Genomic DNA, 12257 nt, shown 5'->3' with positions numbered 1-12257 from the left:
GACTGCTTGTTATTTATTTCACTGGTCCCTCGTGTTATCGTGGCAATGCCTATTGCTTTACCCACACTATAGCGAGCAGTTTCTGGGCACCGGGGAAATCTTTGGCGCGAGATTTCAACATGGCACCTGTGAGATTGATGGAGGTGATCGTGTACAGTTCGCAGGTTTGTGTTGTAGTGTTTGCGAAGATTTCCACAATGCTATTTCACCAAACCCTGTCTTGTGCCCATCTGAATACAGAAGTCTGTTCATGCAAATTCTGAAACGGTGTATAGGTCATTTTTTTAAAAGAATGTACACACCATCACCGGCTGACCATCACCAGCGCGCACCGTCATGACGCTCGCGCCGTGGTGGGGAATCCGGATTCTCGCGGTCGGAGGTTGTTTCATTTTGCCGCACTCACGTCTGGGCAAAGAGGCAACTCTTCATTCACGCTGTACAGGATTTGCATTTTTTCCTCCTTTTTGCTGCAACATGATAAATATAACGGCTAAAATGTATCTTCCTGACTCCCCTTTTCTCATCAGAGGCCTGAGTATCAGTATCATCTCAATATTAAAAAGTCAGTCATTACAGAAATGCTGGAAAGACACAAATTCTGGACTGAGAAACATTTACTGATGTTGTTGAGAAATACTTGGAAAATTCTCTTCACTCCCCATAGACTTTGTACACAACTGCTGAAGTGGAGTCAGGATGCAACATTTTTTCCAATATAACTGAAACCGTTTCGGTAGGCCCTACGGTGTTGTTGGAGATATTCATAAATCATAGTGCATATGACAAATAGTGAAATTTCAGGCACATTTGATGCAAAGGTTAAGAGTTCAGTCAATAATTCAGATTTTCCCCATAGACGGCAACACTATTTTTGCCCCTTTGAGTTTCGAGTGTGAAATATGGAATAGCCACCAATTGACCAACCATAGAGAAGAATCAAGAATAAATGACGTCATCCCGACCATGAGAATGGGGATGGGACAGCAAGGTCGTGAGGAAGGCTGCCGTGGCCCCAGTCATGTCAGTCCCTGATCAGAGGAGGGAAGAATGGGAAGGAGTGATAAGTTGGCCGAGGCCTATATGGCTTGGGCCCTGTGTGGGGTGCTGGGGCGCTGGGACACTCATCAAATACTATAGGCCGAGGCCTATATGGCTTGGGCCCTGTGTGGGGTGGTGGGGCGCTGGGACACTCATCAAATACTATAGGCCGAGGCCTATATGGCTTGGGCCCTGTGTGGGGTGGTGGGGCGCTGGGACACTCATCAAATACTATAGGCCGAGGCCTATATGGCTTGGGCCCTGTGTGGGGTGCTGGGGCGCTGGGACACTCACAAAATACTATAGGCCGAGGCCTATATGGCTTGGGCCCTGTGTGGGGTGGTGGGGCGCTGGGACACTCACAAAATACTATAGGCCGAGGCCTATAAGGCTTGGGCCCTGTGTGGGGTGGTGGGGCGCTGGGACACTCATCAAATATTATAGGCCGAGGCCTATATGGCTTGGGCCCTGTGTGGGGTGGTGGGGTGCTGGGACACTCATCAAATATTATAGGCCGAGGCCTATATGGCTTGGGCCCTGTGTGGGGTGCTGGGGCGCTGGGACACTCATCAAATACTATAGGCCGAGGCCTATAAGGCTTGGGCCCTGTGTGGGGTGGTGGGGCGCTGGGACACTCATCAAATACTATAGGCCGAGGCCTATATGGCTTGGGCCCTGTGTGGGGTGGTGGGGCGCTGGGACACTCATCAAATCCTATAGGCCGAGGCCTATAAGGCTTGGGCCCTGTGTGGGGTGGTGGGGCGCTGGGACACTCATCAAATACTATAGGCCGTGGCCTATATGGCTGGGGCCCTGTGTGGGGTGGTGGGGCGCTGGGACACTCATCAAATACTATAGGCCGAGGCCTATATGGCTCGGGCCCTGTGTGGGGTGGTGGGGCGCTGGGATACTCACCAAATACTATAGGCCGAAGCCTAGCTGAATAGGTACACCAGAATAGGTATGCATTTTATTGCTAGGCACAAACTTTGGAAAGAGTTCCACGGACAACACTTGGACTTGCAGCTGACTTGATGCCCATGTGCACAAAGCTCTGATACTTGTCTGAAAAAGCTGTTTTCTAAGTACATGTAAATGCTTCAGAATTGTCTCAGCTAAATTTCACTTTTTAGGACATGTTACAACTTTCTCAGTTTTTGACAACAGTTTAAGGGAAAATTAGTGTTGTCCATAGGCCTATATCACTCTTAGTAAACCAAATATTTATTGAAAATTTGAAGCCTAGATTTTTGCGAGGGGGGGAATCATTATTTCATATGGATGGGAAGAGTTCCGTATACGGACACCTGTAATTATTCTTAACATTGACCTATTAGCCTTCAGAAAGCGAAAACATGTCCAGAAAACTTCAATTGAGGAGGGGCAAACCAAGTTGTTTACTCATAAAATACAGTTTTTCAGACCAGTCTCATAGGGTTTTTTGCACAGGGTGTCAAGTGGAATCCGTATATGGACTCTTTCCATATGGATTTATGGGTTGCGGAATTAGGCCTGTGCTTTATTCCATAGTAATTGTGTAGTATTAGTGGAGGCATTTTGTACTGTAGTCTAGAAAAACATTCCTGGTTAATTTAACACTCATATGTAGGTGAGTGGGAGCATTTTCAACCGGAAGAATTCAACCAGCTTCATGGAAAAACTTCTTATGTGGTTGAATACCCCAACCTTTATCCTACACTCTGAGTGAACTGACTTGTCCCAGCACACTTGAATTATTCAAATTCAAAATAGATGTGTATTGAATTTGTTCCCACCCATTCCACTTGTGCCTAGGATTCAGTTCACAGAGCGGACAACCTGCTTGATCAGAGCAGCCAATGGAAACGCTGGCTGTGTGCATCTGGGGACCGGTCTGGCTCCATGCAGGCCGAGTTTCAGCTGGAGAAAGCTGCAAAGATCGGCTATGTGGACATCGGTACGATTCACACTTCACGCCTGTAGACTAGAACTGTGTATACATGGAGATAGATTTTTAAGCATTCTACGACCCCATCAGTTGTTGCCAGCATAGTCAGGATTCTCATGGGAAGGGTAAGGGGTCGAATGTCACAGTGGGGGAAAGGGGTATAATGTTAAATCCACCTTAAATTATTAATCCAAACATGGCAGCCTTTTCAGCCACAGCTCAAATCGTGAAACATTGGCAAAGGATTGAGGATTAAGGACATTTACGGTATCACTTCTTTCTTTGCCTTTCAGGAAATTATGGATCAGCCTTCGTTGAGATCCTTGTTAGAAAGTCCTCCTGGTCCAGCAATGATTACGTCACTCTGATCCCTGCGACGATGCTCATGTCACCGATGGAAAGCAGGAGTGGTCAGAACAAGTGTGCTGTCAAAATGTTCACCAAAGGTGCATGAGCTCCCGGTTGTAGATCTTTTGCTTCCTAACAGACTAATTCCAAGTAATTTAATTGCAAATGTTGAAATGTTTGCAGGGTGTAGCAGATCAGGGGGCTACGAGATTAAACAACGCAATTTGGAGCATTACTTGATGGAATGGATCTGTGAGGTTTGGAGATAAAATTATTTGCAACAATGATTTTTTCTGTCAAGATTAGAAAAGACCGGGCATAAATGATGCTTTCTTTTGAATCATTTTGGAGACTGTACTCTCTGGGGAGAATGGTGAACATAGTTGTTACTTGAATCTAGGAGGTTTGGATTTTATAATTATTGGACAGCATTTCTTATGCTAAGGTTTCCAAGTTAAATTCCAAAACACAATGACTCACCAATATTATTTGGCTGATAATCTTGAGAACTGCTTGGATCCTCTTTCCTTGGTGGAATTATATGTCAAACCCCGAAAAGTGAGTAGCAAAACCTTAAGTCATGCAGTGTGACTGGAGCTTTAACCTGCCAACATCCAGTGTCTCATTCCAACTCCTCAAATCGAGTTGCTGAATCTGATTTTGGCCTGTCCAACTTTGCTCTTGAGTCTGAAATAATAAGTTGATTTTAATCCTTTTTTTTTTTTTTATTTGCAGCGGCTTTGAGTGAGGAAAGTCTTAGGGGCAAGTGGGATCGCATCAAAGTCAAGTGCAGCCAGCCCTACAAGAAGGATGCCCAGTTTGGTCTAGCATTCATCCGTCTCCGCTCCTTAGAAGAACCCAAGGAACAGACTCAAACCATCAGTCCAGGACCCACAATGACAAAGGTATGCAGTCTCATCTCTGCAAGAGCAGCTGAGGGTAATGTACATTTTGTCTTTCTCATGAGAAGCAAGAAAGGCCACTTGACTTGCCATTCATGTTGCGTATGAATATCAAGGTCAAGTTTTGCACGTGAACAGCATAGATATGAATGACATTTTCATTTGAATGTGCACAAGTAAGTAGTCTTAGACATCTTGCCAGTGCTCTCAAGAATGACTGATGACACAACCAGCACAATACAAGGGACGGATTTCTTGAAGTTTCTTAACAGTGAGCAGAGTAATGCAGAATGTTGCAGGAACAGTGCGCTATCCGTTTGTCAGACAACTAATGTCTGCAAACTTTGCCACTGACATTTTAGCCTTTGGTGTGCTGAAGACATGCTTACTGTTTCCATGTAATAGAATGCCCTGATATGATTGGCACTTAAGTGCCCAGCAACTCTGTGGGGCGATTCTTGAAAAGGGAAATACTGCCCTTGGTTGTCAGATGTGCTTATCAGAGAAGTTACATGTATCTGCCTGGTTTTACGAGTCCCTTAACCTGTCCCTAACCTTCCATTGAAATATTGTTTCTCCACCAGCTGCATTCGAAATCTGAATCCACTCCCATGACAGACAAACCTAAAGGCAGACCCATCCTGTCTCCATCATGGAAGACAAATTCCAGTTTCCAGAGACAGTTCATGGCCATGAAAGATGAAAACAACAAATACAGGTGAAGAAAGAGTCAGTTTTTAGCTCGGTAACTTTTACATAATATGTCTGGCTTAATTTGGCTGCTTGGTTGCTGGTTCCTCGTTTTCAATGATTTATTTATCACTCACAGCAAGTCCATTACAAGTCATTTCGCAAGTCACATCACAAGCCCTTTAACAAGACCAAAACTTGAATAGCAGGGTTAACAATGACAAAAATTAATTTTGTCATGGTTAATTCAGACAGCTAGTGACTTGATGACCTGATGACTTGTCAGGACTGGCAAGGACTTGTGATAGACTTCTTACAACACTAACATGACTGAGTTTTGCAATTTTCCTGTCCTTCTAAGCTAGTTCTTTGTTTATAAATGTTTTAGTGACATGGAACTAAAAGCAAGACTCCTCAAAATGGCAGCAACCGCAGACACAGGATCAGATAAATCTGATTCGCTCAGCCGTTCAGCCAAGATGGTTCTTACCTCTTCAAATAAAAAGCAGCAAACCCCTAAACGTCAGCCAAGTAGCCATGGCAACAGTGTTCACACTCCCTCCACCCCAAGCAGAAAGAACAACTCAACAGACAGTCCTTACAGTGCAAGCAGGAAGCAGTTGGGACCAAGAAGACAGGACAGCGATTTTGAAAATTGTTATCAATCTTCCAGTGACCGTAGCCAAAGTTCCCATGGGCACAGTCATCCTGGCCATGAAAACTCGGCTTCAAAATCTTCTGAACCAAGATGCCAACGGAGGGCAAGTGGACAGCCACGGGATAGCCATTCAGGATTCACTCATTGCCAGAAAGAGAAGGAACAGACTTCAACTTCAAAAACGCCCAAAAAGAGGCCAAGCAACTTGCCAGCTGAGAGTTCCCCCAGTAAACTAACGAATGGAGATTCACATAGACCTGTGAGTCAGAAAATCAATTTTTTTCTGTTTAAATTAGGGGTAGGACATATGAGTTTAATGTGATGTTAGCGGCTTAACTCTCTAATTCTGCCTTTTATTGAATGTTTAGAAATTTCCAACATTGAATAAACCAAGGAAGGCTTTGTGCAGTTTCCATGGGAAATACCCTCATAATAGCAGATGTGCTAATCTAGGTGAGTGCTTAGCAATGCACTCAGGCCGTCACCATGATTAGAGGACAATTTCCCTTGCTAGGAAAGTTGATGCTGAGTTGTCGGGACAAAACTTTGTCCCCATTCAAGTTTTGTTCCGGCAGCATCTGTGTTTCAACACATGCATGGTCCCCACAACTAAGAAATCAGTATTTGTTTGTGTACGCATAAAAATGTAGGGGACATAGCTTAGCTGGCTAAGCAAATAGTAAAGTACATGTACCTTGAGTAAACATTTCCTACAACATTAAACCTCTCAAAATAACTCTCAAGTTTGATACAAACATGGGAAAAACAAGAGTGGTATGCGAGAGATATTTTATATTTGCAACAGAGGAGAAGGTTGAAAGGGATCACCTACAATGTGTGTCTGGTTTTGTATCTATACATTGGGATACCAGTCAAGGTCTGTGGGCAGTTGACTTTTAAATCCTTTGCTTTTATCGTTTTTGAAATATTTGCAAAGTTTGTGAGTTCATTGTTTGAGATCTTGTAATTTAATCTCTGAGCAGTTCAAGCAAGTTGCTGGAGAGTTTCTGGCATCTCTTGGTCGCAGTCTTTTTGACTCCAAGTTATCTGGTAAGTTGTCCATTCACTCATGATGGCACCTGTGTTCAAAAAAAACCTCCAAAGCCTACAGGATCAAATAGAAGAGCAGCAGCTGTTCCGTTTAATGGTTATTTGTAGTGACTGTAGAGGTCTCATTTTAGCCCAAGGCTACTGTAGGCTTTCCCTACTGGTTGATTCATCAAAGCAACTTTTACTTGTCAACTTGCCTGGAAAGGACTGTCAACTTCAGTAAATATAAAATGGAAGCAATACAAAGTTTAAAATTTCTGTAACATCACTTCTTTCTTAAATAAAATAGAAGTGTTAGCAGGCTTTAACTGGGAGGTAATAAAAAGAAAAAAAAATCACAATTTGATCAAAAAAAGCTGTTTCAACAGTTATAAGTATGGACATCACTAACTGGTTTTAGATATCCGTCCAGTCTTGGAGAGGAAGTTAGGGCGCAAACTCAGCAGGGAAGAGAAGCACACACTTAAACAGCTGGCTGTGGAGAGAGTTGACGTCCTACTCAAGTATGGGTGAGCAATTGGCTCTATTAATTACAACGAAACATTGCCTTTGAGTTTATCTCTAGGGCAATTTTGCATGGAAACTTCACTAATCTTAGAAAATCCATCAATGTGTACGAATTCATTGGTGAAAGTCTGTGTTACCCGGTGGATTTTCCACGAATTTGGAGCCCAGCCAGTGTTAATTTGTGGTTTAACAAATCCATTATCTGGATAACAGACCTCTGTTATTCACTACGGAAATCCCTTCCATAAACGTTCTTATTGTCTCCTAGATCTCCTTCAACACCCAGTCAACCAAAGCCACAGCCCGTGCCAACAGCTAGCACCTCTCAAGACAGTGCATCCTCCAGTGTGACAGGTATTGCAGAGATGGAGTTCCGGAACTGCCCAAAATGCTATCGTAAGTCACTGGTCTCATTATAGACATGTGGTTTTGTCTTCAAGGATGATCCATTGTTATGCTCAGGAAATAGTTACATGATGGTAACTGAGGGCCTCCTTGAGTAGCAATGAAATGTCTTCTTGTATTCTTCAGTTCAGTTTACTGCAAGACAGATCACGGGCCACGTCCTCTGTTGCCAAGGTATCCCATCTGCAGCTGGTGTTGCCAAGGCAATGGACGTGTCCTCCACCACCAAAGACCCAGCCGCATTCGTTCCACAGAGGGGGAGAGGGCGGGGCAGGGGTCGCAGAGGTGGCAGACAAAGACAGAGGCGTTCCCCAGCAGCATCCGAGGATAATCTGCCAGCAGTGTCATCACATGTGCGGACGGCACAGATGCCACGCTATCAACGCGAGGGTGCTGTTGCAAAAGGAAAGTGCAGCGGCCGGGCCACCAATCCCTCTTCAAGGAATGCTGCCTCAAGTCCAGCCAACTCAGGGAAACAGCAGCCTGGAGGTTTTCTCATCCAGCCTGTTGAAGTTTCACCATCACAACATATCACCAGCTCACCACAAGGGGGCAAACTCACAACACAACAGTCCACCTCTTTTGGCAGCTCGCTACAGCCTTCTTCGGCATCGCCAGGCAACAAGTGCATGACAAGCAATACTAACGCATCTCTGGCAAGGAGTAGTTTCCAAATGACTCCAGACAGGAGTGATGCCCGTGAAGATACAGAATATGAGGAGACTTCACCATGCCCCATCTGTTTCAAGAGCTACCCAGTTGAGGTCATTGAAATACATGCAGATATGTGTCTGGAACAGACACATATACTGAATGAAATATCCAATCGGCAGATGGCATGTTTCTGAGTGGCTTTCCTCAATCGGCATTGAAATTACGTATCAGTGGTTAAACTTACTCATGGTTTTGTTTTTTTCAAAACTTCCTTTTTTTTTCAAACTGGTCGCATGCACAGAAGCAAATTTCACAGAGATCAGTATCTGGAATTTAGAAGATCAAATTTTCAGACCTTCCAAATCTTTCAAAGTCAGACTGTACTTTGCTAAACTTGATGGCTTCACTACTTAGCCTTGCCACTCCTACATGACATCGGTCTTTATATCCAATCTTGTAAAAAGTAAAAAGAAAAATTAAAGAATCAGCGTCGGTCATTTTCCCAGTTGTGGATTGTTCCCAATTGAAAATGAAAGCTACATGTACGTTTATTTACCTTACATTTTCAGACGAGTGCTGTTTTCTAATGCTGGCTCTTGTGCACATTTTGTTTTCAGAAACTTTCTAGTAAAGGAATGTTGGCCGGATTTCCAACTTCCATTGTGACATAATCGGATGGGTTGTCAAAACTAAGGAGAGCCAAAAAGTGGACAAAACAATTTACAGGGCAGAACATCACTCACTATTTGTTAATCAACAGTCACATAGACTCTGGCATCAAATCTCTTATCACATCATATTGACTTTAGAGTTTTCATGTTCCAAAAGTTTGGTTGGACTGTGTCAGGAGTCTGGGACTAGGAAAAATGACTGCACTAGATACTTCACTGTTGGACTGTGTCAGGAGTCTGGGACTAGGAAAAATGACTGCACTAGATACTTCACTGTTGGCCTGTGTCAGGAGTCTGGGACTAGGAAAAATGACTGTACTAGATACTTCACTGTCAGACTGTGTCAGGAGTCTGGGACTAGGAAAAATGACTGTACTAGATACTTCACTGTTAGACTGTGTCAGGAGTCTGGGACTAGGAAAAATGACTGCACTAGATACTTCACTGTTAGACTGTGTCAGGAGTCTGGGACTAGGAAAAATGGCTGCACTAGATACTTCACTGTTAGACTGTGTCGGGAGTCTGGGACTAGGAAAAATGACTGTACTAGATACTTCACTGTTGGACTGTGTCAGGAGTCTGGGACTAGGAAAAATGACTGCACTAGATACTTCACTGTTGGACTGTGTCAGAAGTCTGGGACTAGGAAAAATGACTGTACTAGATACTTCACTGTTGGACTGTGTCAGGAGTCTGGGACTAGGAAAAATGGCTGCACTAGATACTTCACTGTTGGACTGTGTCAGGAGTCTGGGACTAGGAAAAATGACTGCACTAGATACTTCACTGTTGGACTGTGTCAGGAGTCTGGGACTAGGAAAAATGACTGCACTAGATACTTCACTGTTGGACTGTGTCAGGAGTCTGGGACTAGGAAAAATGACTGCACTAGATACTTCACTGTTAGACTGTGTCAGGAGTCTGGGACTAGGAAAAATGACTGCACTAGATACTTCACTGTTAGACTGTGTCAGGAGTCTGGGACTAGGAAAAATGACTGCACTAGATACTTCACTGTTAGACTGTGTCAGGAGTCTGGGACTAGGAAAAATGGCTGCACTAGATACTTCACTGTTGGACTGTGTCAGGAGTCTGGGACTAGGAAAAATGACTGCACTAGATACTTCACTGTTGGACTGTGTCAGGAGTCTGGGACTAGGAAAAATGACTGCACTAGATACTTCACTGTTAGACTGTGTCAGGAGTCTGGGACTAGGAAAAATGACTGCACTAGATACTTCACTGTTGGACTGTGTCGGGAGTCTGGGACTAGGAAAAATGACTGCACTAGATACTTCACTGTTAGACTGTGTCAGGAGTCTGGGACTAGGAAAAATGACTGCACTAGATACTTCACTGTTAGACTGTGTCGGGAGTCTGGGACTAGGAAAAATGACTGCACTAGATACTTCACTGTTGGACTGTGTCAGAAGTCTGGGACTAGGAAAAATGACTGTACTAGATACTTCACTGTTGGACTGTGTCGGGAGTCTGGGACTGGGAAAAATGACTGCACTAGATACTTCACTGTTAGACTGTGTCAGGAGTCTGGGACTAGGAAAAATGACTGCACTAGATACTTCACTGCTGGCCTGTGTCAGGAGTCTGGGACTAGGAAAAATGACTGCACTAGATACTTCACTGTTGGACTGTGTCAGGAGTCTGGGACTAGGAAAAATGACTGCACTAGATACTTCACTGTTGGACTGTGTCGGGAGTCTGGGACTGGGAAAAATGACTGCACTAGATACTTCACTGTTAGACTGTGTCAGGAGTCTGGGACTAGGAAAAATGACTGCACTAGATACTTCACTGCTGGCCTGTGTCAGGAGTCTGGGACTAGGAAAAATGACTGCACTAGATACTTCACTGTTAGACTGTGTCAGGAGTCTGGGACTAGGAAAAATGACTGCACTAGATACTTCACTGCTGGCCTGTGTCAGGAGTCTGGGACTAGGAAAAATGACTGCACTAGATACTTCACTGTTGGACTGTGTCAGGAGTCTGGGACTAGGAAAAATGACTGCACTAGATACTTCACTGTTAGACTGTGTCAGGAGTCTGGGACTGGGAAAAATGACTGCACTAGATACTTCACTGTTAGACTGTGTCGGGAGTCTGGGACTAGGAAAAATGACTGTACTAGATACTTCACTGTTGGACTGTGTCAGGAGTCTGGGACTAGGAAAAATGACTGCACTAGATACTTCACTGTTAGACTGTGTCGGGAGTCTGGGACTAGGAAAAATGACTGTAATAGATACTTCACTGTTAGACTGTGTCAGGAGTCTGGGACTAGGAAAAATGACTGCACTAGATACTTCACTGTTGGACTGTGTCAGGAGTCTGGGACTAGGAAAAATGACTGCACTAGATACTTCACTGTTGGACTGTGTCGGGAGTCTGGGACTAGGAAAAATGACTGTACTAGATACTTCACTGTTAGACTGTGTCGGGAGTCTGGGACTAGGAAAAATGACTGCACTAGATACTTCACTGTTAGACTGTGTCAGGAGTCTGGGACTAGGAAAAATGACTGTACTAGATACTTCACTGTTAGACTGTGTCAGGAGTCTGGGACTAGGAAAAATGACTGCACTAGATACTTCACTGTTAGACTGTGTCAGGAGTCTGGGACTAGGAAAAATGACTGCACTAGATACTTCACTGTTAGACTGTGTCGGGAGTCTGGGACTGGGAAAAATGACTGTACTAGATACTTCACTGTTGGACTGTGTCGGGAGTCTGGGACTAGGAAAAATGACTGTACTAGATACTTCACTGTTGGACTGTGTCGGGAGTCTGGGACTAGGAAAAATGACTGCACTAGATACTTCACTGCTGGACTGTGTTAGGAGTCTGGGACTAGGAAAAATGACTGTACTAGATACTTCACTGTTGGACTGTGTCAGGAGTCTGGGACTAGGAAAAATGACTGCACTAGATACTTCACTGTTGGACTGTGTCAGGAGTCTGGGACTGGGAAAAATGACTGTACTAGATACTTCACTGTTGGACTGTGTCGGGAGTCTGGGACTAGGAAAAATGACTGCACTAGATACTTCACTGTTGGACTGTGTCAGGAGTCTGGGACTAGGAAAAATGACTGCACTAGATACTTCATTGTTGGACTGTGTCAGGAGTCTGGGACTAGGAAAAATGACTGCACTAGATACTTCACTGTTGGACTGTGTCAGGAGTCTGGGACTAGGAAAAATGACTGTACTAGATACTTCACTGTTAGACTGTGTCAGGAGTCTGGGACTGGGAAAAATGACTGCACTAGATACTTCATTGTTAGACTGTGTCAGGAGTCTGGGACTAGGAAAAATGACTGCACTAGATACTTCACTGTTAGACTGTGTCAGGAGTCTGGGACTAGGAAAAATGACTGTACTAGATAC

At 44.2% G+C, this 12257-nt stretch overlaps 1 protein-coding gene across 3 annotated transcripts; it reads left to right on the top strand.

The window, feature by feature from the left end:
- Nucleotides 1-37: 37 nt before the first annotated feature.
- On the top strand, nucleotides 38-8467 carry LOC110976600 (uncharacterized). 3 transcript variants are annotated; one of them, XM_022230029.2, is made up of 10 exons: nucleotides 38-164; nucleotides 2836-2977; nucleotides 3262-3414; nucleotides 4052-4221; nucleotides 4803-4936; nucleotides 5297-5825; nucleotides 6550-6616; nucleotides 7017-7119; nucleotides 7392-7519; nucleotides 7655-8467. In XM_022230029.2, exons 1-10 carry the CDS (start codon nucleotides 120-122, stop codon nucleotides 8374-8376), a joined length of 2193 nt encoding a protein of 730 aa, XP_022085721.2. In that variant the 5' UTR covers nucleotides 38-119; the 3' UTR covers nucleotides 8377-8467. The 3 variants fall into 3 exon arrangements, with proteins under 3 accessions (XP_022085721.2, XP_022085720.2, XP_022085722.2); XM_022230028.2 differs by having other exon boundaries at nucleotides 7017-7125; XM_022230030.2 differs by lacking the exons at nucleotides 38-164; nucleotides 2836-2977 and adding an exon at nucleotides 2985-3093 and having other exon boundaries at nucleotides 7017-7125.
- The last annotated feature ends 3790 nt before the right edge of the window (nucleotides 8468-12257 follow it).

This window comes from Acanthaster planci, linkage group LG09, assembly GCF_054643075.1.
Source record: "Acanthaster planci isolate LZ-2023a linkage group LG09, COTS_SCS, whole genome shotgun sequence".
Classification (NCBI taxonomy): domain Eukaryota; kingdom Metazoa; phylum Echinodermata; class Asteroidea; order Valvatida; family Acanthasteridae; genus Acanthaster; species Acanthaster planci.
The sequence above is the reverse complement of the archived record's forward strand: the minus strand, read 5'-3'. Positions and strand labels throughout refer to the sequence as shown.

What these genes read in the sequence shown, in the direction of transcription:
- LOC110976600 (XM_022230028.2), top strand. Translation starts at nt 120, where the DNA reads ATGGCACCTGTGAGATTGATGGAGGTGATCGTGTACAGTTCGCAG. An exon ending in TGATCGTGTACAGTTCGCAG is followed by an intron (nt 165 to 2,835) that starts GTTTGTGTTGTA and finishes ACTTGTGCCTAG; the next exon opens with GATTCAGTTCACAGAGCGGA. An exon ending in GATGAAAACAACAAATACAG is followed by an intron (nt 4,937 to 5,296) that starts GTGAAGAAAGAG and finishes TAAATGTTTTAG; the next exon opens with TGACATGGAACTAAAAGCAA.